Below are 26,968 nucleotides of genomic sequence, written 5' to 3' on the forward strand. Positions count from 1 at the left end.
ATGAAGCATGTTGAAGCCTGGCTGGCTGTAAAGCCATGTCTCAATTCTTATACTCAAGAGAAGAGCTTCTTTATCTTTCTTAGCCAATTGGCTGTTGAATGTAAGGAATGTCAGGCGTGTCATGTCTGAGTTACATACTAAAGCTTGGCTGGCTATTAAGCCATGCCTGACCCTTTGATTGGAGCTTTAGAGCATAAGATTCCTGGAATTCATATTAAAAATTTTGGAATTCTTATTTTCTTTTTCAAAAGAATTTTTCGAAAAATATAAAATAAAAATCCAAAAAAATTAGAAAATCATAAAAATCAAAAATATTTTTGTGTTTCTTGTTTAAGTCTTGAGTCATATCACAAGTTTGGTGTCACTTGCATATGCATCTTGCATTTTTCGAAAATTTCATGCATTCATAGTGTTCTTCATGATCTTCAAGTTGTTCTTGGTAAGTCTTCTTGTTTGATCTTGATGATTTTTTGTTTTGTGTCTTTTCATGTTTATCATATGCATTCTTGAATTCTTAGTGCGTAAGTATTAAAGAATTCTAAGTTTGGTGTCTTGCATGTTTTCTTTGCATTAAAAATTTTTCAAAATTGTGTCTATGATGTTCATCTTGACATTCATAGTGTTCTTGGTGTTCATCTTGACATTCATAGTATTCTTGCATGCATTCATTGTTTTGATCTAAAAATTTCATGCATTGCATAATTTTCATGTTTTTCATAAAAATTCAAAAAAAAAGTCAAAAAAATATCTTCCTCTTCTCTCTCATCAAATTCGAAAATTTGAGTTGACTTTTTCAAAAATTTTTAAAATCAAATTGTTTCTCATGAGTCAAGTCAAATTTTCAATTTGAAAATCTTATCTTTTTCAAAATCTTTTTCAAAAATCAAATCTTTTTCAAAATTCTTAGTTATTTTCGAAAATTCCAAAAATATTTTTTAAAAATCTTTTTCTTATTTTTATATCAAATTTTCGAAAATAACATAATCAATTAATGTTTTGATTCAAAAATTTGAAGTTTGTTACTTGCTTGTTAAGAAAGATTCAAACTTTAAGTTCTAGAATCATATCTTGTGATTTCTTGTGAATCAAGTCATTAATTGTGATTTTAAAAAAAAAATCAAATCTTTTTCAAAACTAATCTCAATCATATCTTTTCAAAATATCTTCTTATCTTATCTTTTTCAAAAATTTGATTTCAAAATATCTTTTCTAACTTCCTAACTTCTTATCTTTTCAAAATTTGTTTCAACTAACTAACTAACTTTTTGTTTGTTTCTTATCTTTTTCAAAACTACCTAACTAACTCTCTCTCTCTCTAATTTTCGAAAATATCTTCCCTCTTTTTCAAAAATTTCTTTTTAATTAACTAATTATTCTTATTTTTATTTTTAATTTTAAAAAAAAAATTCGAAAAAAATACTAACAATTTTCAAAAAAACCATTTTCAAAAATCACTAACTCTTTTTCAAAATAATTTTCGAAAATTATTCCTCCCCTATCTTATTCTATTTATTCATTCATATCCTAACATCTCATCTCACATCTCTGCCATCCTCACAGATGTGTTTCTTCCATTATATTACATTCTTTGTCTCCCGCTCTTCTTCTACTCACACATGGATCCCTATACTGTGGTATAAAGGATCTCTATTATTATTATTATTTTTCTGTGCCTTCTTCTTTGTCATATGAGCAGGAGAAAGGACAAGAATATTCTTGTTGAAGCAGATCCGGAACCTGAAAGGACTCTGAAGAGAAAATTAAGAGAAGCTAAAATACAACAATCCAGAGATAACCTTTCAGAAATTTTTGAACAGGAAGAGGAGATGGCAGCCGAAAATAATAATAATGAAAGGAGGATGCTTGGTGACTTTACTGCACCTAATTCCAATTTACATGGAAGAAGCATCTCCATTCCTGCCATTGGAGCTAACTACTTTGAGCTGAAACCTCAATTAGTTTCTCTGATGCAGCAGAACTGCAAGTTTCATGGACTTCCATCTGAAGATCCTTTTCAGTTCTTAACTGAATTCTTGCAGATATGTGATACTGTTAAGACTAATGGAGTAGATCCTGAAGTCTACAGGCTCATGCTTTTCCCTTTTGCTGTAAGAGACAGAGCTAGATTATGGTTGGATTCTCAACCCAAAGATAGCCTGAACTCTTGGGATAAGCTGGTCACGGCTTTCTTAGCCAAGTACTTTCCTCCTCAAAAGCTGAGCAAGCTTAGAGCTGATGTTCAAACCTTCAGACAGAAAGAAGGTGAATCCCTCTATGAAGCTTGGGAAAGATACAAACAGTTGACCAAAAAGTGTCCTTCTGACATGCTTTCAGAATGGACCATCCTGGATATATTCTATGATGGTTTATCTGAGCTATCAAAGATGTCACTGGACACTTCTGCAGGTGGATCCATTCACCTAAAGAAAATGCCTGCAGAAGCTCAAGAACTCATTGACATGGTTGCTAATAACCAGTTCATGTACACTTCTGAAAGGAATCCTGTGAATAATGGGACGCCTATGAAGAAGGGAGTTCTTGAAGTTGACACTCTGAATGCCATATTGGCTCAGAATAAAATATTGACTCAGCAAGTCAATATGATCTCTCAGAGTCTGAATGGAATGCAAGCTGCATCCAACAGTACTCAAGAGGCTTCTTATGAAGAAGAAGTTTATGATCCTGAGAACCCTGCAATAGCAGAGGTGAATTACTTAGGTGAACCTTATGGAAACACCTATAACTCATCATGGAGAAATCATCCAAATTTCTCATGGAAGGATCAAAAGCCTCAACAAGGCTTTAATAATGGTGGAAGAAACAGGTTTAACAATAATAAACCTTTTCCATCATCCACTCAGCAACAGACAGAAAACTCTGAACAAAATGCTTCTAATTTAGCAAATCTAGTCTCTGATCTATCCAAGGCCACTGTAAGTTTCATGAATGAAACAAGATCTTCCATTAGAAATTTGGAGGCACAAGTGGGCCAACTGAGTAAAAGGATCACTGAAATCCCTCCTAGTACTCTCCCAAGCAATACAGAAGAGAACCCAAAAGGAGAGTGCAAGGCCATTGACATAAGCACCATGGCCGAACCTGTAAGGGAAGGAGAGGACGTGAATCCCAAGGAGGAAGACCTCCTGGGACGTCCAGTGATCAATAAGGAGCTTCCCTCTGAGGAATCAAAGGACTCTGAGGCTCATCTAGAGACCATAGAGATTCCATTGAACCTCCTTATGCCCTTCATGAGCTCTGATGAGTATTCCTCTTCTGAAGAGAATGAGGATGTTACTGAAGAGCAAACTGCCAAGTTTCTTGGTGCAATCATGAAGCTGAATGCCAAATTATTTGGCATTGATACTTGGGAAGTTGAACCTCCCTTGTTTATCAATGAACTAAGTGATCTGGATCAACTGACATTGCCTCAGAAGAGACAGGATCCTGGAAAGTTCATAATACCCTGCACCATAGGCACCATGATCTTTAAGGCTCTGTGTGACCTTGGTTCAGGAATAAACCTCATGCCCCTCTCTGTAATAGAGAAACTGGGAATCTATGGGGTGCAAGCTGCTAAAATCTCATTAGAGATGACAGACAGTTCAAGAAAACAGGCTTATGGACAAGTAGAGGACGTGTTAGTAAAGGTTGAAGGCCTTTACATCCCTACTGATTTCATAGTCCTGGATACTGGAAAGGAAGAGGATGAATCCATCATCCTAGGAAGACCTTTCCTGGCCACAGCAAGAGCTGTGATTGATGTTGACAGAGGTGAAATAGTCCATCAATGGAATGAGGACTTCCTTGTGTTTAAAACTCAGGAATCTCCCTCTGCAACCATGGAGAGGAAGCAAAAAAAGCTTCTCTCAAAGCATAGTCAACCAGAGCCCCCACAGTCAAACTCTAAGTTTGGTGTTGGGAGGCCACAACCAAACTCTAAGTTTGGTGTTGAACTCCCATATCCAAACTCTAAGTTTGGTGTTGGAGAGTCTCAACAAAGCTCTGCACATCTGTGAGGCTCCATGAGAGCCCACTGTCAAGCTATTGACATTAAAGAAGCGCTTGTTGGGAGGCAACCCAATTTTTATTTATCTAACTATATTTTTCTTAGTTATATGTCTTTGTAGGTTCATGATCATGTGGAGTCACAAAATAAATAGAAAAATTGAAAACGGAATCAAAAACAGCAGAAGAAAAATCACACCCTGGAGGAGCATCTGTCTGGCGTTCAGCGCCAGAACAGAGCATGGTTCTGGCGCTGAACGCCCAAAATGGGCATCTTATGGGCGCTGAACGCCAGAAATGGCTAGTAAATGGGCGTTGAACGCCCAAAATGGGCACCAACCTGGCGCTGAACGCCCAGAGTTGTGTGCAAGGGCATTTTGCATGCCTAAATTGGTGCAGGGATGTAAAATGCCTTGACACCTCAAGATCTGTGGACCCCATAGGATCATCTCAGGATCTGTGGACCCACAGGATCATCTTAGGATCTGTGAATCTCACAGGATCCCCACCCACCTCACCCTCTATCTCTCCATTCATGACCATCCCTTCTGTTTTCCATCCACCACTCACATCCATACACACATCCCTCCATCTCCTCCATATCATATTCTTCTTCTATTCCTTCTTCTTTTGCTCGAGGGCGAGCAACATTCTAAGTTTGGTGTGGTAAAAAGCATAGCTTTTTTGTTTTTTCCATAACCATTGATGGCACCTAAGGCCAGAGAAACCTCTAGAAAGAGGAAAGGGAAGACAAAAGCTTCCATCAAGGGTCTATAGCTCAGTGGTAGAACATTTGACTGCAAATCAAGAGATCCCTGAGATACCTCAGGGGAGACATTTTCTTCCACACAATTATTGGAAGCAACTAAGGGTGGAACATCAAAAGCACTCCATCATGCTTCATGAAATAAGAGAAGATCAAAAAGCAATGATGGAGGAGCAACAAAGACAAGGAAGAGACATAGAAGAGCTCAAGGACATCATTGGTTCCTCAAGAAGGAAACGCCACCATCACTAAGGTGGATTCATTCCTTGTTCTTATTTCTTCTGTTTTTCGTTTTCTATGTTATGTGCTTATCTATGTTTGTGTCTTCATTACATGATCATTAGTAGTTAGTAACTTTGTCTTAAAGTTATGAATGTCCTATGAATCCATCACCTCTCTTAAATGAAAAATGTTTTAATTCAAAAGAACAAGAAGTACATGAGTTTCAAATTTATCCTTGAACTTAGCTTAATTATATTGATGTGGTGACAATTCTTCTTGTTTTCTGAATGTATGCTTGAACAGTGCATATGTCTTTTGAAATTGTTGTTTAAGAATGTTAAATATGTTGGCTCTTGAAAGAATGATGACTAGGAGACATGTTATTTGATAATCTAAAAAATCATAAAAATGATTCTTGAAGCAAGAAAAAGCAGCAAAGAACAAAGCTTGCAGAAAAAAAAAAAGAGAAAAAAAATAGGCGAAAAAAAAAAATATAGAAAGAAAAAGCAAGCAGAAAAAGCCAAAAGCTCTTAAAACCAAGAGGCAAGAGCAAAAAGCCAATAACCCTTAAAACCAAAAGGCAAGGGCAATAAAAAGGATCCCAAGGCTTTGAGCATCAGTGGATAGGAGGGCCTAAAGGAATAAAATCCTGGTCTAAGCGGCTAAACCAAGCTGTCCCTAACCATGTGCTTGTGGCGTGTAGGTGTCAAGTGAAAACTTGAGACTGAGCGGTTAAAGTCAAGGTTCAAAGCAAAAAAAGAGTGTGCTTAAGAACCCTGGACACCTCTAATTGGGGACTTTAGCAAAGCTGAGTCACAATCTGAAAAGGTTCACCCAATTATGTGTCTGTGGCATTTATGTATCCGGTGGTAATACTGGAAAACAAAGTGCTTAGGGCCACGGCCAAGACTCATAAAGAAGCTATGTTCAAAAATCATCATACTGAACTAGGAGAGTCAAAAACACTATTCGAAATCTGAAGTTCCTATAGATGCCAATCATTCTAAACTTCAATGGATAAAGTGAGATGCCAAAACTATTCAAGAGGCAAAAAGCTATAAGTCCCGCTCATATGATTGAAGCTTTGTTTTATTGATAGTTTGGAATTTATAGTATATTCTCTTATTTTTATCCTAATTGATTTTCAGTTGCTTGGGGACAAGCAACAATTTAAGTTTGATGTTGTGATGAGCGGATAATTTATACGCTTTTTGGCATTGTTTTTAGTATGTTTTTAGTAGGATCTAGTTACTTTTAGGGATGTTTTCATTAGTTTTTATGTTAAATTCACATTTCTGGACTTTACTATGAGTTTGTGTGTTTTTCTGTGATTTCAGGTATTTTCTGGCTGAAATTGAGGGACTTGAGCAAAAATCAGATTCAGAGGTTGAAGAAGGACTGCTGATGCTGTTGGATTCTGACCTCCCTGCACTCAAAGTGGATTTTCTGGAGCTACAGAACTCGAAATGGCGCTCTTCCAATTGCGTTGGAAAGTAGACATCCAGGGCTTTCTAGAAATATATAATATTCCATACTTTGGCCAAGAATAGATGACGTAAACTGGCGTTCAACGCCAGCTTTCTACCCAATTCTGGCGTCCAGCGCCAGAAAAGGAGCCAAAACCAGAGTTGAACGCCCAAACTGGCACTAAAACTGGCGTTCAACTCCAAGGAGGACCTCTACACGTGCCACACTCAAGCTCAGCCCAAACACACACCAAGTGGGCCCCGAAAGTGGATTTATGCATCAATTACTTACTCATGTAAACCCTAGTAGCTAGTTTATTATAAATAGGACCTCTTACTATTGTATTAGACATCTTTTGATCATCTTAGGATCTTAGGATCATCTTTGAACGCATTGTTCTTAGACTTTGGGGGCTGGCCATCTCGGCCATGCCTGGACCTATCACTTATGTATTTTCAACGGTAGAGTTTCTACACTCCATAGATTAAGGTGTGGAGCTCTGTTGTTCCTCAAAGATTAATGCAAAGTACTACTGTTTTCTATTCAATTCTTCTTATTTCGCTTCTAAGATATCCATTCGCACCCAAGAACGTGATGAAGGTGATGATTATGTGTGACGCTCATCATCCTTCTCCCTTATGAACGCGTGCCTGACAAACACTTCTGTTCTACATGAATTAAGCTAGAATGAGTATCTCTTAGATCTCCTAACCAGAATCTTCGTGGCGTAAGCTAGAATGATGGCGGCATTCAAGAGAATCCGGAAAGTCTAAACCTTGTCTGTGGTATTCCGAGTAGGATTCAATGATTGAATGACTGTGACGAGCTCCTAACTCGCGATTGTAGGGCGTTAGTGAAGGACGCAAAAGGATAGTAAATCCTATTCCAGCATGATCGAGAACCGACAGATGAATAGCCGTGCCGTGACAGGGTGCGTGAGCATATTATTCACTGAGAGGATAAGATGAAGCCATTGGCAAGGGTGATGCCTCCAGACGATTAGCCGTGCCGTGACAGGGCATTGGATCATTTTCCCGAGAGATGACCGAAAGTAGCCATTGACAGTGGTGATGTATCACATAAAGCCAGCCATGGAAAGGAGTAAGACTGATTGGATGAAGATAGCAGGAAAGCAGAGGTTCAGAGGAACGAAAAGCATCTCCATTCGCTTATCTGAAATTCCTACCAATGATTTACATAAGTACCTCTATCCCTATTCTATTATTTATTATTCGAAAACACCATTATCACTTTATATCTGCCTGACTGAGATTTACAAGGTGACCATAGCTTGCTTCATACCAACAATCTCCGTGGGATTCGACCCTTACTCACGTAAGGTATTACTTGGACGACCCAGTGCACTTGCTGGTTAGTTGTATCGAAGTTGTGACAAATTATGAATGTGTAATCACGATTATGCGTACCAAGTAGCTCACGTGCCAGGTATTATTTGAGCCTGGACATCACAATTTCGTGTACCAAGGTTCATCTCCCCAAGTCTCATTACCAAATAAATTGGCATTCAGCTTCATGATTGCACCGAGGAACTTGGCAACTTGCTCTTCAGTAACATCCTCATTCTCTTCAGAAGAGGAATACTCATCAGAGCTCATGAAGGGCATAAGGAGGTTCAATGGAATCTCTATGGTCTCTAGATGAGCCTCAGATTCCTTTGGTTCCTCAAAGGGAAACTCCTTGTTGATCACTAGACGTCCCAGGTGGTCTTCCTCACTGGGATTCACGTCCTCTTCCTCCCTTGTAGGTTCGACCATATTGGTTATATCAATGGCCTTGCACTCTCTCTTTGGATTCTCTTCTGTATTGCTTGGGAAAGTACTAGGAGGGGTTTCCGTGATCTTCTTACTCAGCTGGCCCACTTGTGCCTCCAAATTTCTAATGGATGACCTTGTTTTATTCATGAAATTCAGAGTGGCCTTAGATAGATCAGAGACTAAATTTGCTAAGCTAGATGGATTCTGCTCAGAATTCTCTGTCTGTTGCTTAGTGGATGATGGAAAAGGTTTACTATTGTTAAACCTGTTTCTTCCACCATTATTAAAGCCTTGTTGAGGCTTTTGTTGATCCTTTCATGAGAAATTTGGGTGATTTCTCCATGAGGGGTTATAGGTGTTCCCATAAGGTTCACCCATATAATTTACCTCTGCTATTGCAGGGTTCTCAGGATCATAAGCTTCTTCTTCAGAAGATGCCTCTTGAGTACTGTTGGATGCAGCTTGCATTCTATTCAGACTCTGAGAAATCATATTGACTTGCTGAGTCAATATTTTGTTCTGAGCCAATATGGCTATCAGATTATCAATTTCAAGAACTCTCTTCTTCTGAGGCATCCCATTACTCACAGGATTCCTCTCAGAAGTGTACATGAACTGGTTATTAGCAACCATGTCAATAAGTTCTTGAGCTTCTACAGGCGTTTTCTTTAGGTGAATGGATCCACCTGCAGAAGTATCTAATGACATCTTAGCTAATTCGGACAGACCATCATAGAATATATCCAGGATGGTCCATTCTGAAAGCATGTCAGAAGGACACTTTTTGGTCAGTTGCTTGTATCTCTCCCAAGCTTCATAGAGGGATTCACCTTTTTTCTGTCTAAAGGTTTGAACATCCACTCTAAGCTTACTAAGCTTTTGAGGAGGAAAGAACTTGGCTAAGAAAGCCGTGACCAGCTTATCCCAAGAGTTCAGGCTATCTTTAGGTTGAGAATCCAACCATATTCTAGCTCTGTCTCTCACAACAAATGGGAAAAACATGAGCCTGTAGACTTCAGGATCTACTCCATTAGTTTTAACAGTATCACATATCTGCAAGAATTCAGTCAAGAACTGAAAAGGATCTTCAGATGGAAGTCCATGAAACTTGCAGTTTTGTTGCATCAGAGAAACTAGTTGAGCCTTAAGCTCAAAATTGTTTGCTCCAATGGTAGGGATGGAGATGCTTCTCCCATGTAAATTGGAATTTAGTGCAGTAAAGTCACCAAGCATCTTCCTTGCATTGTTATTATTTTCGGCTGCTATCTCCTCTTCTTGTTCGAGAATTCCTGTAAGGTTGTCTCTAGATTGTTATATTTTAACTTCTCTTAGTTTTCTTTTCCGAGTCCTTTCAGGTTCAGGATCTGCTTCAACAAGAATGTTCTTGTCCTTGCTCCTGCTCATGTGAAAAAGAAGAGGACTAAAGATACCGGGGATCCTCTTTACCACAGTATAGAGGTTCCTTGTGTGAGTAGAAGAAAAGAAGAATAAGAATGTAGAAGAGAAGAATTCGAACTCAGAGGAGAGGAAGGGGTTCGAATTTTGGGTGAAGGGAAGTGTTAGTAGATGAATAAATAAATAGAAGGATATGAGAGAGAGAATTTCGAAAATTAAATTTTGAAAAAGAGTTAATGGTTTTCGAAAATTAAGATAAAATTAAAATTAAAATTAAAAATTGAAACAATTAATTAATTAAAAAGAATTTTTGAAAAAGAGGGAGGTATTTTCGAAAATTAAAGAGGGAAGAGTAGTTAGGTGGTTTTGAAAAAGATAAGAAACAAACAAAAAGTCAATTAGTTAGTTGAAAAAGATTTGAAAATCAATTTTTGAAAGGATAAGAAGATAAGAAGTTAGAAGAGATATTTTAAAATCAAATTTTTGAAAAAGATTAGATTTAAAAAGATATGATAGAAAGATATGATTAAAATTAGTTTTGAAAAAGATTTGAATTTTAAAATCAAAATTAATGACTTGACTCACAAGTAATCACAAGATATGATTCTAGAACTTAAAGTTTGAATGTTTCTTAACAAGCAAGTAACAAACTTGGAATTTTTGAATCAAAACATTAATTGTTGATAATATTTTCGAAAATTATGAGATAAAATTAAGAAAAAGATTTTTGAAAAATATTTTTAAAATTTTCGAAAATAAATAAGAAAAATGAAAGAGATTTGATTTTTGAAAAAGATTTTGAAAAAGATAGGATTTTCAAATTGAAAATTTGATTTGACTCATAAGAAACAACTAAATTTTAAAAAGTTTTGAAAAAGTCAACTCAAATTTTCAAAAATTTATGAGTGAAAAAGGGAAAGATATATTTTTTATTTTTGAATTTTTAATGATGAGAGAGAAAAACATAAAAAATGACTCACAACAAGAAAATTATGAATCAAAACACATGATGCATGCAAGAACACTATAAATGTCAAGATGAACACCAAAAACACTTTGAAGATCATGATGAACATCAAGAACATATTTTTAAAAAAATTTTTATGCAAAGAAAACATGCAAGACACCAAACTTAGAAATTTTTAATGTTCAGACACCATGAATGCAAAAATGCACATGTAAAACAAGAAAAGACACAAAACAAGAAAACATCAAGATCAAACAAGAAGATTTACCAAGAACAACTTGAAGATCATGAAGAACACTATGAATGCATGAATTTTTTCGAAAAATGCATAAATTTTTAGAAAAAATGCAATTGACACCAAACTTAAAAATTGACTCAAGACTCAAACAAACAACATAAAATTTTTTTATTTTTATGATTTTATTAAATTTTTTTGGATTTTTGTATATATTTTTTTTTTGAAAACATATAGGGGAAAGGAAGCAATGAATTCATAGTCCTCAATCAAGATTCCAGGAATCATACCAGGTTAGTCTAAAGCTTGATGGCCAGCCAAACTTCAGCATACCATTTTGAAACTTTAGAATTCATTCTTAAAAATTTTAAAATAATTTTCGAAAACAAAGTCAGTTGTCCAAACTCGAACAATCCCCAGCAATGGCGCCAAAAACTTGGTGCACGAAATTGTGATCCCTGGTAATGGCTCCAAAAACTTGGTGCTCTAATCTTAATTCATAATTTGTCACAACTTCGATACAACTAACCAGCAAGTGCACTGGGTCGTCCAAGTAATAAAACCTTACGTGAGTAAGGGTCGATCCCACGGAGATTGTTGGTATGAAGCAAGCTATGGTCATCTTGTAAATCTCAGTCAGGCGGATATCAAATGGTTATGGAGTTTTTGAATAATAATAATAAATAAACAGAAAATAAAGATAGAAATACTTATGTAATTCATTGGTGAGAATTTCAGATAAGCGTATAGAGATGCTTTCGTTCCTCTGACCCTCTGCTTTCTTGCTGTCTTCATCCAACTAGCCCTACTCCTTTCCATGGCAAGCTTTCTGTAAGGCATCACCGTTGTCAATGGCTACATCCCATCCTCTCTGTGAAAAAGGTCCAAATGCTCTGTCACGGCATGGCTAATCATCTGAAGGTTCTCGATCATACTGGAATAGGATTCACCCTCCTTTTGCGTCTGTCACTACGCCCAGCACTCGCGAATTTGAAGTTCGTCACAGCCATCCCTTCCCAGATCCTACTCGGAATACCACAGACAAGGTTTAGACTTTCCGGATCTTAGGAATGGCCATCCATGGGTTCTAACTTATACCACGAAGATTCTAATATCTCGGACTCGGTCCTCTGTATTAGATATCTAAGAGATACTCATTCTAGCTTGTTTGCATGTAGAACGGAAGTGTTTGTCAGGCACGCGTTCATAAGTGAGAATGATAATGAGCATCACATAATCATCACATTCATCATGTTCTTGGGTGCGAATGGATATCTTAGAAGCGGAATAAGTTGAATTGAATAGAAAACAGTAGTACTTTGCATTAAATCATGAGGAACAGCATAGCTCCACACCTTAATCTATGGAGTGCAGAAACTCTACCGTTGAGAATACATAAGTGATAATGGAGTTCATTGGTCTCGGCCCCAGAGGGGAACCGGAGTAACCAAGTCTTGATCAAAGGATCAAAAGATAATCCAAAGATGTAAATACAATAGTAAAAAGTCCTATTTATACTAGACTAGCTACTAGGGTTTACAGAAGTAAGTAATTGATGCAGAAATTCACTTCCGGGGCCCACTTGGTGTGTGCTTGGGCTGAGCATGAAGCTTTCACGTGTAGAGGCTTCTTTTGGAGTTGAACACCAAGTTGTAACGTGTTTTTGGCGTTCAACTCTGGTTCGTGACGTGTTTCTGGCGTTTAACTCCAAACTGCAGCATAGAACTGGCGTTCAATGCCCTTTTGCGTCATCTAAACTCGGACAAAGTATATACTATTATATATTTCTGGAAATCCCTAGATGTCTACTTTCCAACGCCATTGAGAGCGCGCCATTTGGAGTTCTGTAGCTCCAGAAAATCCACTTTGAGTGCAGGGAGGTCAGAATCCAACAGCATCAACAGTCCTTCTTCAACCTCTAAATCTGATTTTTGCGCAAGTCCTTCAATTTCAGCCAGAAAATACCTGAAATCACAGAAAAACACAGAAACTCATAGTAAAGTCCAAAAATGTGAATTTAACATAAAAACTAATAAAAACATCCCTAAAAGTAACTAGATCCTACTAAAAACATACTAAAAATAATGTCAAAAAGCGTATAAATTATCCGCTCATCAGTGGGGCTCTTGGATGGTAAGCTCCGCCAGTCTCAAACAAAAGTTGGGAAGCTGAAGGAGCTGTTGGAGACGATGGAGACTGCTCAGTTGAAGGTCGTGAAGGACGCTGACGATGTTAGCTTAGAGATTTTCCGTCTTTCCGAGTTGGAGACTCCGCTTCTCTCTCAGCTGGCTCGAGAGCGGAAATAGGCTGTAGACGTTGATTTGGGGTTGCTACTACCCTTATTGAGGTGGAGTTGTTGAGGGCCGAGGTCGCTCAACTGAAGAATGATAAAGAGGGCCGGCTTTGGGATGCTATTTGGGCTGCTGAGGAGACCATGAAAACCCATGTCCGTGTGTTGGCCCCAGATGTGGACGTGTCTATTTTGGGGGCCTTCCGAACCGTGCGAGATGGCCAGATAGTAGATCTTTGATTAGTTCTTTTTTATTTTTGAAGTGTGTAAGCTGTTTGTTCGGCGTTTATATGAATTGCTCTAGAACAATTTTGCTTTTGAAGTTTGTAAGCCGTCTGTTTGGCATTTGTATGCATTGCTTTCGAACGATTTTTCTTTTTTGAAGTTTGTATGCCATTTTTTTGGCTTTTTAAACTTTTTAGTGGCCTTTTGGTGGGCCATTTTTTCATGCATGAAGAGTGGGCCTCTTAGTGGGCCATTTTGAGTACTTGTTTTATTTTATGGATAACCATTTTGTGTTGGCCTCAGAGGTGATTAGACCCCAATGTAGCCGAGTAGGTCGTGTCATTTTTTGTAGGAAATAAAGAATAACTTTTATTAATGCCGGACCTCATTAAAAGCTCCCATTGTTGTTTGGGTAGGAAAGAGTACCCGAGGAATAACAGGAAAGAAATAGAGGTAATATTAAAAATTACAAAACATATAAATAAATATAACGAAGTTATCAAACTGGTCAGGCTTCCTCATAAGTAGTAGCGCCATAGGTTTGAACCATCCCATGACCTCGATACCTCGGTCCCATTAAGTCGTTCAATCTTGTAGGCTCCTTTCCCGATTACAAACTTGATTTGGTAGGGATCTTCCCAGTTGGGTGTGAGCTTTCCATCTCCCGGGATGGAGGGACCGATGTCGTTGCATCGGAAGACGAGGTCTCCCTATTTGTAGTCTCATTTTACCATACCGCAGTTGTACCTTAGGCTTATCCTTTGTTTCAGGGCTAGCTTTCGTAGGTGCGTTATGCTCCTGACTTCGTCCGCAAGATCCCGCTTGGCATCTTCGTCATGTCCTTCCACCGTTTTCCATGGGCTGAGATCTCTGACCTCCAATGAGATGACGGTTTCTAGACTGTAGGTCAACCGAAAGGGGGTTTCTCCAGTGGAGGTTTGTAGGGATGTTCGATATAACCAAAGGAGAGACCCAAGCTCGTCAGCTCATAGGCCCTTGGCCTCGTCTAGTCATTTCTTGAGGCCCTACACAATGATCTTGTTGGCCGCTTCTATTTGACCATTGGTTTGAGGGTGCTCCATCGAGCTGAACTGTTGTGAGATGCTGAGTCTTTCTAGGAACTCCTTGAATCGTTTCTCCATAAACTAGGTTCCGTTATCCGAGACAATCTCGGGGATTCCAAAACGAGTTATGACTTGCCTCCGAAAAAATTTTTGGCATTGAGCGACCATGATGGTGGCTAGTGCCTCAACTTCAATCCATTTTATGTAGTAGTAGATGGTGACTATAAGGAATCGGAGTTACCTGAGAGCCGTGGAAAAGGGTCCTACGAGGTCAATTTCCCAGGTTTCGAAAGGCCGATCTGCCGTTATCAAACTGAGTTGGTGGGGGCTACTTGGTGAAGGTCGACATGGGCTCGACAATTCCTGAAGCTTTTGGCCAATTGGAGGGAAACTCTGATGATGGTGGGCCAGAAGTACCCGGCACAGATGACTTTTTGGGCTAGGGTTTTGTCCTCAATATGGTGGCCATAGTATCCTTCGTGAATCTTATAAAGTATGTAATCCGTGTCACCGGGTTCTATACATTTGAGGAGGGGTTGGGATAATCCTCGTTTGTACAATTGCCCTGTTATTGTGGTGTATTTTGTGGCTTCCCGCTTTACACGCTTTGCCTCCTTTGGGTCCTCGGGTAGGCTGTTGTTAGTGAGGTATCAAAGGATTGTAAAGGTTTAGGAGTGCTGATTCGATATAGTAAAGTTTTCCGTGGTTGTGGCCATGACAAAAAACATCTTGATGACTTCTTGGATTAGTGATTGGTTTGTTGGGAATGTGTCGGATGGTCACCTCGTCGAACTCGGTGGTTAATTCCTTGACTTTGGATAAGTACTATTGTAACAGGGGTCCCGTGTTTGGTAGTCTCCGTTTATTTGGGAGCTAACTACCTGGGAGTCATTGCATACTTCTAGAATTTTTTCTTCGACTTCCTTGGCCAGCGTCAATCCGGCTAAAAGGGCTTCGTATTCGGCTTGGTTGTTGGAGATAGGAAACTCGTATCGACTGGACTGTTCGATAGCGATCCCGTTCTCATTTTCCAGTATTATTCCCGCTCCCCCTAAGCTGGTGTATGACAAGCTGTCAACATAGAGTTTCCATAACTCTATGGGTTCGCTTCCTGCGGCCATTTTGGCAATGAAGTCTGCCATGGTCTGAGCCTTAATTGTGTTTCTGGGCTCAAATCTGACCTCATATTGTGACAGCTCGACTGACCAAGCGAGCATCTGTCCTGCCAAGTCTGGCTTTTGCAATACTTTTCTGACCGCCTGTTCTGTCTGGACCACAATAAGGTGGCTCTGGAAATACTACCGAAGGCATTGGAATGCCGTGAGTAGCGCATAGGTGAGATTTTCGAGTCTGGAGTAGTGCATTTCCGCATTTTGGAGAACCTTACTTATGAAGTATACTGGACTCTGTGTTTTTTGCTCCTCTTCCCAAATTAGTGCCGCCGCTAACACTTCTTTCCTTATGGACAAGTAGAGATATAATGTCTATCCCGTTCTGGGCTTTGAGAGTATGGAGGTTCTGCTAGCTCCTTTTTGAAGTGCTAGAACTCTTCTTCGCATTCGGGTTCCCACTTGAAACTAATGCCCTTCTTCATGAGTTTGAAGAAGGAGATGACCTTTTGAGCCGAGGCACTGAGGAACCGTAAAAGGGCAGCAAGTCGCCCGGTCAGCCTTTGGACGTCCTTGATATTTGCTGAGCTGCTCATCTTGAGAATGGCCCTGTATTTTTTCGGGTTTGCCTCTACTCCCCTTTGTCTGATCATGAAGCCAAGCAATTTTCTGGCCTCCATTCCTAAAGCGCATTTCGTCAGGTTGAAGCGCATTCGGTGCTTCCTTAAAGTGTCTAGTATGAGTTTGAGGTCATTAATGAGCTCATTGCCTGTCTCTATTTTGGCTAACATGTTGTTGATATAGACCTCTAGTTTGGTCATTGAGAGGTCTTTGAAGATCGTTGTGACGAGCCTTTGGTATGTGCCCCAGCGTTTTTTAGCCCGAAGAGCATGACTGTGTAGCAGTACGTGCCCTTGGGAGTCACAAACGCTGTTTTATCCTCATTTGGTTTGTGCATTAGTTTTTGGTTATACCCTGAGTAGGCGTCCATGCAGTTGAGGTACTGATGTCCTGAGGCAACGTCCACCAATTCGTCAATGTTTGGGAGAGGATAGGCATCCTTTGGACAAGCTTTGTTCAAGTCCATGTAGTCGACGCACAATTACCACTTATCGTTTATCTTTGACCAGCACGACGTTGGCTAGCTAGGTCATGTAGGGTAATTCCCAGATGAAGTCTGGTTCGAGCAAGCTTCTGGTTTACTTCTTGACTTCAGTTGCTCATTCTGTGGACAATTTTTCTTCTTCTTTGGGCTACTAGTTTGGCTTTGGGGTCCACGGATAATTGGTGAGACATCAGTTCCGGGTCTATTCCCGGCATGTCGGTTGGGGTGAACACAAAGAGGTCACTGTTTTGTTTTAGGAGTTTCATAGTTCGCTTTTTAGGCCGAAGGATAAATTCTTGTTGATAAATGTGATTCGTCTTTAGTCTGTTCTATCTGTAGCTTTTCCATGTCTCCCTCGGATTCCGGTCTAGGTTGATCGTCTTGTCTTGTGTCTAAGTCGGCAAGGAAGATTCCTGCCACATCCTGAGACCTCTTTCGTAGGGTCAAGTTGGTGTTGTTGCATTCTACTGTGACCTCCCAGTCACTGTGTATCGTTCCTATGATGCCGTTGTTGGCTTGAAACTACATGATTAGGAACTTGGTAAATATGGCGGCGGAGAGTCATTGATTGTCTTTCTGCCCAAGATGATATTGTAGGCTGTGGAGTCTTTCAAGACCACGAACTCGGTGTGTATGGTCCTCTTCTACATCCGGTTTCGATAGCGATCTTTAGCACGATGGAACCATCCGGCTTAAGGAAGTTGTCTCCGAGTCCGGTTACTCCGTTTCGATAATTTTGTAGTTTTTTTTTCGGAATTTTAGCTTGTCTAAAGCTCCCCTGAAAAGTATGTTGGAGTCAGCTCTGGTGTCTACCAATATACATTTTACCAAACCAATCTTGACTCTAGCGGATATGACAAAGAGGGCATCTTCTACCGAGGTGCCGTTTTGGCAATCATCCGGGGGAAATGTGATCATTGTTGGAAACGGAGAGGGTATTTTTTCATCTTTTATGGCCAGTACCCGGAGATCCTTTTTTAATGCCGATTTGGATTTTTGTACTGCATCTTTTCCAGTGATAATGTTCACGATGATTGTTGGGTCGGTTTTCGTACTTTCCTGCTGTGCCTACCTTACCATCCTGGGATTGCATCCTTCTCGCTCTGGCGATCTTTCTCTTTCAGCTTTCCTAGGTTCTTAGATAATTTTGGCAATCTCGGAGAGTTTGCCGTCTCATATGGCTTGCTTGATAGCGTCTTTCATATCGAAGCAATCTTGATTCTTGCGTTCATATCTTCTGTGATAGTTGCAATACAAGCTTTTGTTACCGCCTGTCCGTTCCTTTAATTGTTGTGCCTTCGGGAGGATGTTTCGCTAATAGATCTCCGTGATTGGGGCCGATAGGGGGCATTAGTTTGTAAACTTCCCCACCTTGGGTGGCCAGCTAGGGGCACTGGATTTGAAGTGCTCTTTTGGAGTGTCTTTGGGCGAGGGGTTACCTTGAGGTGCCATGCTTTCATTTATTGGCTGCCACGACTTGGCATACTTCCTCGTCGTTTATGTATTCCCTAGAAATGTTGTGGATTTCGTGCATGGCCAGACCGGTTTGGTCGTGAAGTGTTTACGAAAGTCTTCATTCATGAGCCCATTGGTTAGACAGAGGCTGACCACGGAATCTGTGAGCCCGTCGGCCGTTAGGCACTCGTCGTTGAACCTATCGAGGTACTTCCTCATGGGCTCGTCTTGCCGTTGCGTGACTCTGAGCAGGTTGATCACGTGTTTTGCTTTTGCAATCCTAGTAGTGAAATGTGCCATGAACTTCCTGGAGATATCGTCAAAACTGATGATCGAGCCGTTCGAGAGAGCGTTAAATCACTTGATTACTGGGCCGGCCAGGGTTACTGGGAAAGCCCTGCACTAAACTGCGTCGGTAGCTCCTTTTAGGTTCATCCTGGCCTCGAAGGCCGTTAGGTGTGCTTGGGAGTCTTTGGTGCCGTCATACTTCATATCGGTTGGTTTGTTAAAACAATTTGGTAACTTGGCCTTTAGGATCCTCTCGGTGAACGGGGTGGCTCCCATTAACACGTGCTCACTCTTTGTTTGTTTAGAATCTCGTTGGTGTTTTCTATTTTCGTCATCATGATGGCGCTTTGGTTCCCCAGAAACACTGCAATTCCGACGTTTTCTATGGCTCCGGTCGGGCGATCTTTTGTTCTTGGTTTCTCGCCGTGATTGGCACCTGGAGGTTGCTTGACTTGTATGTTCCGGGTGGTATCGTTCTTTGGAATCAACCCGACCCTCTAGGGTTTGTACTCTTTGGTAGAGCTCTTAGATTATTTGGATCGCTTTCTCTCCTAGGCCATCGGTTATTTTGGTCTTATCTAACTGCGGTTGTCTTCTCTTGGTCGTTGCCTGTCAGGGGTTGGCTGACGGTGTACGGTGCTGGTTACCCTCCTGTGGGTTGGTGGGGGATGTCGTTTCGTGGCTTGTGTGTTGGGTTTGGTGGGTCTGATTTGTAGAGATGGCTTGAGGACCGCTCCTCGAAATTTTCTGTCATGTCGCCAAGACTTGGCAAGTCCCCGCAGATGATGCCAATGTACAAGATGTCACTAGTACGGGTTGTAGGATAGATCAGGGACTCGCCGGTCAAGTTGGATCTTCAGAGCGGCAGAGGTGATACCTGCAAAGATACTCCAATGCTCAAGTTAGAATGGATCTAAGAGATATATGTGGAGGTAAGAATGTGTAGTGTACCTAAGGAAACCCTTGATTCTCTTTATATAGTTAGAGTTTGTTATCTTATCTTATCTTAAAATATATGTGTGGGGATATTTGATTTTGAATATTGGTTAGAGATTTAAGTTTACCGAGCCGGTTTGAACCATGAAGGAGGCCCAAACCTAAATAACCAGATCGAAAACTGCTCCGACGAGAGACCAAAAATCGGGTGTGGAACAAATACAAATAAGCTTATATATATATGTTAGATGAGTCTTTCTTGATCAGCATGTAACTATTATTCATAAAATACTTTCGAGTACTAAAATTAAACAAAAAAACAGCAATAGAAACAACAAGAAAGAAAATGCAGCATAATGAGGATTGAGGAGTCATATAATGTAAAAAATTTGTCATATTGATCAATTAAGGAGTCGCTTTTTTAACTTTTAATTTTAAATCATAAATTATAAATTCTAATTCCTAAATTTTAAATTTTATATTTTAAATTCTAATGATAAATGATTAAATGCTAAATTCTTTAAAAATTAAAATTAAAAAAATAATTTTGTAATAAAAAGTTAATTAATATTAACTAATTAAATATATACGAGTTGATATAAAAAAGGGTTAAGTATGATCTTGGTCACTAAAGTATAGGTCAAAAATTTTTTTGTCTTCGACCTTTTTCTGTATATAAAATCGTTCTTAAAGTTTAAAATCAAGTTTTAAAATTGTCATTTTTATTTAAATATTAAAATTTTAGACTAAATTATCCATAACAAAAAAATTATAAAATAAAAAAAATAAGAAAAAGAAAGTGTTTTTGCTCCTCCGGAGGGGAGGAAAAAAGAAGAAGGGGGCAAGGAAGAAGAAAAAGAAGATGTTCATGATCCACCTCTGTCTCCACTTCCACCGCCACCTCCATACGATTTTGATCCCTAAAGATAAGGATTAAAAACTAAGTTAAACCTTACTACCTTATGGACAATTTTATATGAAAAAAGGTTAGAGACAAAAAAATTTCATCCTATATCTTAAGGATCAAAATTATACTTTATGAGTAAAAAAAACAACCACAAAAAAAATCAATTATTATTTATGTATAAATAAATATATTATTTAATCTATTTTAATATATAATAATTAATTTAATAATTAATTTTTTATATACAGCTAATATAGTTAATCTATATAACTATCATGAATTATGATAATATAAGTTCAAATAGCATTATAACTTGAAGAGTGGCAATTCATGATGATTATAACTCTGAGCATGTCATATTGACTAATCCTTAAATATTAAGATTTAGGAGTAGTGAGAAAAACAAAAGAGATGGAACAGAAGATAAAAGCAAAGAAACTTCTGGTGTTTATTTTACTCTTGGTACACTCGTGAAATTTACTTAATACAGAGGTAGAGATACATACAAGTGATACAAGGACCAAAGGCAATTGAATTGATTCCTTTTTTCCATTTATTATCTAATAAGTAGCTACGTCTTCTACAGTTAACTTCATTCCCCCTTCCTTCATAATAATGCAGCTACCTTCCGTCCTTTCATTTCTCCTTACGACGTCGTTCCTCCTCCTCCTCCTCCTTCTTCTTCTCGTTCTTTTTGGTGCTCACTTTCTTCTTCATCGCGTTCTTTCTGGTGCTCACTTTCTTCTTCTTCACGCTCCTTATCGTGCTCTTGTTCTTCCTCTTGACGTTCCCTATCGTGCTCGCTTTCTTTCTCTTCGTCCCTTTCCTTTTTATTATTGAGTTGTCTGGTGAGGTGGAAGGTTCTCTTATGGCAAACCAAGTATCCATAGATGATGCTTCTCTGAACTTGAACTCCATCTGATCTGCATCGTCCCCTGCTGCACGAGTTGATCACCACCTTCTTGTTTCTGCGGTTATTCTCATCACACAAACAAACAGAACAAAACACGACCATCAAGAACAAAGGAATGATGATGATACTTAGCCTATTATTATTGTCATTAGCTTTGATTGCCATGGCTGCCAACTAGAAAACAGATGAGTGAGAGAACTTAATTAAGATTGGTGCAACACAACATGTATATGTAGAGACTAGAGAGCATTGTGGCTTGTGGTTTGTGTGTTTGTGATGTGCCTTATTTATAAGGCGTGATCCCATGCACGTGCAAGGAGGACACATGGCTATGCATATATAGTTGCATACTCATGCACGCTCACGCCTGCTAGATACACATACATATACATTCATTTCACATACATAACATATATACAGCTTCAAGAGGCAATAATGAGAAACGTAACTTCAGGTTAAAATTTCTTAAAAACCTACAGCTGTTTTTATATGAAATTAAAGTTAAAAATTATTAAATTATATTTAATTAAATAATTTAATAATTTTTAAATATTATCTTTATATAAAAATAACTAGAGTCTTTATTTATTTAAAATTTTATATTTAAGTGAAATATATATAAAAATTATTTGTTTAGTATTATATAAATGAATAAAAAATATTTCTAATATTTGTAAGAATAAATTTACAAATGTATTTATTTTATTATATATTTTTTAAAATAGAATATTCATTTTATAATATTCTTACTACCAGTGAAAAGGAGTTCTTTGAAAAAAGAAAATATAAAAACGAGCGATATATATAACAGTAATTGTATTTATTTAACTTTTATTATCTTGATATAGGAATCTCAAATATTCGCATTTTGGGATGAAAATAAAAATTTTTAATTTTTGTAGAAAAATAATATATTTTTATAAATTGGCTAAATTTTTTTTTATCTTTAGCTACTTTAAATAAACGCTCCCTGAGTTCGTAATGGTTGCTTGCTTAGGCTGCGATTATGTTTTGAGACCGAGACTAAAATTGAGAGATTTTCGACTAGGTTTGATTCTTATCTTTCAAAAATTGAAACAGAAATATAAAGAGATATGAACAACAATATATGTACATTATACATAAATATATTTGTGTTTGGTAATTATGATAGATAAAACACAAATTATATCAAAAAAATTTATTTTATTTTTGTCAATTTTTTATTTTTATCAACTCAATTTCTTCCATCTTCTTCCTTTTACCAAATTATTCTTTTCAAAAATAAAAAAATTACATCATCATAATCTAATACAAATTCATCTAACAAAATAAAATTTTATTTATACACGTGTTTGGCAATTGTAATAGATAGAACACATATTATATTAAAAAAGAGAAAGTACATAGAGTCAATGGCTTAAGCGTACAATGTATACAATGGAGATTTAGAAAGTATTAGAGATATGACCATTAGTATTACATTGTCTTGTCAGGTTATGCTTTTATGATGAGTGGTTCCATGATATGGTATTAGAGTTTTAGATTCAAAAGATCAAAGTTCGATCCTTGGTGAACTCCAAAATTAACTTAAGCTTTTGGGATAAATAGTATGGGTGATGTTCATTTTATTCATTGACTAAAGATTTAGCCCATTGTACACATTGTAGGCTTAGGTCATTACCTCCCTAGCAGTACTCATTAAAAAATCTATTTTATCTTTATCAATCCTTCATCTTCATCATCTCAATTCCTTTCTTCTTCTTTCTTCCACCAAATTATTTTTTTCAAAAAAAATAAAAAATTACAGAATTATAATCTAATACAAATTCATCCAACACAAAATTTCATTTATCATAATCTAATAATATTTCTAAAAGAAAAAAAATTAAAAATAAAAAGAGAAAATAATAAAAAGAAAAGAAAAGAAAGAAGAGCACATATAGAAAAAAATAAAAATAAAAAGAGAAAATGATGAAGATAAAAGAAAGAAGAGCAGATCTACAAGATGGAATACATCATCGATCGATAGTGTTGTAAGTCGGAGACGGCGAATGAAGATAGAGCCGGCAACAAAGTCACTAGCGGTAGCATCACTGATATGGTGGAGGGAAAAAGAGTAGAACAAAGAGTGGAAAAAGGAGAAGACGAAGAAGGAGAAGACGAAGAGAGGACTTAGGAGGATGCAATGGCGGTAGCACTGGCGACGGCAATGGAAGCGGTAATGGAAGGAGAGTAAGAGAACAATGTTAAAGAGAGAGAGAGGAGGGAGATGAGAAGAAAGACAAAGAAGGAGTAGAGGAAGGGGATAAAAAGGGGTTTAGGGTTAAGATAAAATTGGTATTTTAAGAAATAATTGAGGATAAAAATGTAAATAGTTGTGTCTCATAAATTTTATTTTAGTTTCTTAATTTTTAGGAGAGACGCTGAATACATATATTTTGTGTGTATTACTATATTTGTATATCAGCGTGTCCATTAAAATTTATGTCTTATGAAACAAATCTTGAACATGTACTACGATGTCTATGTTTCAGTATTCATGTCTCTCTAACCAAACGCAGCCTTAAGAATAGAGTCTGTTAAGGACTAATTTGTTGTGGATTGAACTCCAAAAATATTATATATATATATATATAAAAGATAGAATTTAAACTTTTAATACTTATTTGAGTGGATTAATGAGCTAACCACTAAATTATCGCACAACAGGACTAAATAGAGAAATGTTATTTGTACACCAAAATTAGCCACTAAAATCAGCCATCAATATATTTGTGTATAAACACATATGTGGTTTAATTTATTTTTATAGTATATTTGTATTACAGCATGTATTTTATATTGGTGGTTGATTTTGATGGCCGATTTTAGTGTACACGTAGCATAATCTGACTAAATATATGCCTATGCAGCTATGCTGGACAGTGCTAAATTGCTATTCCAAGTTTTTTTTTGTTTTTTTGGTCAAGTAGATTGGACAGCCCCAATTCTAAGCATTATACCTATGCATTACACACTCACACAATTCACTCACACACTATATAGAGATACATACAAATGGTTCAATATTCCTCCAAGAGAATTTAAACGCGGTGCAGCTCTATAGGAAGCAAACAAGATTGCCATCTGACCCAGACCTTAGCTGTCCATTCCAAGCTTAATGCCATTGCCAGCGTTTTCTCTTAAGTTGGGCCCTACTCAAATTTCAAATTAACTGGCTGTTAAGGGAGCTATAGTGAGCCCAATTGTTAAGTCTCAGGGCCCAGTCCAGATGCCGGACCCAACTAACTAAAATTTAGAAGCCATGTCAAAACCGACAAAAAGCAAAGGAATAAAGGATTGTACTCCTCTCTCTCTTTCTCTCGCTCGGACTTACAATAAGTTGTTGCCGTTGTACATCCCACAGTAATTAATAATCACCAGACGGAAATACAAAAGAAAAATACTAATAATCACCAGACCCAAAAAAACATCTGTTATTGACTTATTCAAAGTAATGTTTTCTTGTTTGACTATTCTTTTTAAAGAATAACCTATAAAAATGGTTCATGAGCTCCAAGTCTGATGTACACTTGAGAGTGAAAAAGTATTCAATCACTCACTCGAATGTGATTTCTTATGAATGATTTTTTTTTTCTCGTATTTTTTTTAGTGCCACTTATAAAATAAATAATAAAAAATTATACTTTATATTCTAAAGTAAAATTCAAAATTTAGAGAATTTATTCTACTTAAATATATACAGATACCTTAAACGAAAGGAAAACTACCTTTATATATATATCTTTAGAAGAAATAAAAGATAATGTCTGAGATCAATTTGTATGGTAAAGTGGGAACTGCAAACTATCTTCTCATAATTATTAGATCCTTCAATTTAAAATAGAAAGTTTCATAGTTGTATAAATATGGCTCATATATAATATTAATGTATTATACAAATGATAAACAGATACTAGCTACTTCATTAGAGAAAATTAAGTTGATATTTTCTTTTCCTTTTTTTTTTGTTGGTACTTAGTAGTGATGCATATGGAAGAGTGAAATGAGAGTTGAAGTTGAATTAGGTTTGGAGTTGATTGACGTGATGGTGTTGAAGGTTATGGCTTTAATGTGGTGTTAAGAAATAAGAAAACAAAATAATTGGATGTCCTTTTTGATGTGGATAATGAAACGTAACTATGTATGTATGTACTATGTACTGGTTGGGTTCCCTTACTTCCTCATCTCTTCCCTTGTCCATTTTTGTTAGTAAAGTAGCTTTACCACTCTTTCTTTATTTTGGCAACTGAATGCTGATGCCAAGTACCTTACTTGAAAGCTCTCCACTTTGATCCTACTTATAGCATTACCATTCCCTTCTCTAACCAGATTCCTTTGCTTCCAGGATCACTATTTATCTTATCTTACAACCACTTCTCATCCCTCAAAAAATAAAGTTAGGGTTTTTCTTCACTATATGCAGATCTATGTTCTCTTCCTCCAACCCTTCTTCTTCCTCTTCTTCTTACCCTCCTCCTCCTCCTCTTCTTCATCCCTTCTATGTTGATGATTCTCACAATGATAGCAATGCTTTTGTTGTTGCAAATAGTGATGGAAGTATGTTTGACCCATCTTCATCTCTTGGGACGACTACTCATCAAGCTCCATTACTGTTCCCAGCAGCAACAAATCTGAATGTTGCTGACTATGCTGCCATGCTCCAAAGGGACTGTTCTTATTATGATTATGGTGGTGGTGCTAGTGCTGCTGGTGTTGTGGGAGGTCATAATGGTCTGAACTTGTTGACAAAGAAAGGGAAGAAAGACAGGCACAGCAAGATTTTTACATCTCAGGGTTTGAGGGACAGAAGGGTGAGGCTTTCAAGCGAGATTGCTAGAAAGTTCTTTGATCTTCAGGACATGCTTGAGTATGACAAACCCAGCAACACCCTCCAATGGCTCTTCACTAAATCTGAGAATGCTATCAGAGAGCTTCAAAGAACCAAGCAAGCTAATTCCACCACCTGTTCTCATCATGATCATCACACCTTCTGCTTCACCTGCTTCTCATCATCAAAGGACAAGAGATTCCCTCCTCCAGATTCATCAGATCCTCATCATCATCAACTTATGGATGTTGAGCTTCAAGACCCTAATCTACTAAGAACCAATTTCATGAGCCTTGAGATCCCTCAACATCAGGAAGCTAGTTTCAACAACATTAATAACAATAACAACCACTCATCATGCCCCCATTCCCCTCCCAATTGGAATTTATACCAATGATGCCACTATATATTAATGGAAACTTCAGCATGAATCTCTATTCAGGTATATATATTGATGTACAAATAGTGTTTAATGATTATTTTGCAGTTTGAATAGTGATACATGTTTAATTAATGTGTTTGTAGAGCTTCAAATCTTGGAAAGTCTTGGGAGGAGTGCACATCAACAATAATAATCATCATCATTCACCAGGGAGGGAGCAGTAGCATAAACAGTGATGTGTGGAATATATATATTATATGAGATATCAGTAGAATGAGTCATATTCTCAAATCTAAATTACTTAGCTTTGACAAGGACTCATCTTCATGGATCGATGCATATTTTTCCTGCTGCCCTTTCTCTATCAGTAACTTTTTTTTCTGCCTTATAATTTCTCACTTTAATTACTTCTGTTTGCAATGTTTTTCCGCTTATCATTCTTGCTTGCTTGTTTCTGGTGATGATGATAATGATCAGCCAATGTCACAAATTAAAGATAATGTTTCTGAGGATCACATTGAGAAGAAGAGAACAAAAACTTATTCCATTAAAAAGGCTATGGCCATGTTATATGCATTAGAAGATTGTAATATATCGGAAACACTAGTAT

The 26,968-nt window shown here is 37.6% G+C and overlaps 2 protein-coding genes and 2 non-coding genes across 4 annotated transcripts; 2 read left to right on the forward strand and 2 right to left on the reverse strand.

The window, feature by feature from the left end:
• Positions 1 to 2,222: 2,222 nt before the first annotated feature.
• LOC112752439 (small nucleolar RNA R71) lies at positions 2,223 to 2,330 on the reverse strand. Its single transcript, XR_003176876.1, has one exon. It is a non-coding gene; the product is annotated as a small nucleolar RNA R71 (small nucleolar RNA).
• Positions 2,331 to 8,997: 6,667 nt separating this feature from the next.
• On the forward strand, positions 8,998 to 9,105 carry LOC112752328 (small nucleolar RNA R71). The gene has a single exon (XR_003176770.1). It is a non-coding gene; the product is annotated as a small nucleolar RNA R71 (small nucleolar RNA).
• Positions 9,106 to 15,951: 6,846 nt separating this feature from the next.
• LOC140179142 (uncharacterized) lies at positions 15,952 to 16,311 on the reverse strand. The gene has a single exon (XM_072217785.1). The coding sequence runs from the start codon at positions 16,309 to 16,311 to the stop codon at positions 15,952 to 15,954; it is 360 nt and encodes a 119-aa protein (XP_072073886.1).
• A 9,081-nt stretch (positions 16,312 to 25,392) lies between these two features.
• On the forward strand, positions 25,393 to 26,749 carry LOC112746915 (uncharacterized). Its single transcript, XM_029293315.2, has 2 exons — positions 25,393 to 26,418; positions 26,502 to 26,749. The coding sequence occupies exon 1, from the start codon at positions 25,576 to 25,578 to the stop codon at positions 26,371 to 26,373; it is 798 nt and encodes a 265-aa protein (XP_029149148.1). The 5' UTR covers positions 25,393 to 25,575; the 3' UTR covers positions 26,374 to 26,418; positions 26,502 to 26,749.
• The last annotated feature ends 219 nt before the right edge of the window (positions 26,750 to 26,968 follow it).

Source organism: Arachis hypogaea, chromosome 15 (assembly GCF_003086295.3).
Source record: "Arachis hypogaea cultivar Tifrunner chromosome 15, arahy.Tifrunner.gnm2.J5K5, whole genome shotgun sequence".
Lineage (NCBI taxonomy): Eukaryota > Viridiplantae > Streptophyta > Magnoliopsida > Fabales > Fabaceae > Arachis > Arachis hypogaea.

Coding starts and splice junctions, on each gene's coding strand:
- LOC140179142 (XM_072217785.1), bottom strand. CDS start 16,311: ATGTTAGCCAAAATAGAGACAGGCAATGAGCTCATTAATGACCTCAAA.
- LOC112746915 (XM_029293315.2), top strand. CDS start 25,576: ATGTTCTCTTCCTCCAACCCTTCTTCTTCCTCTTCTTCTTACCCTCCT.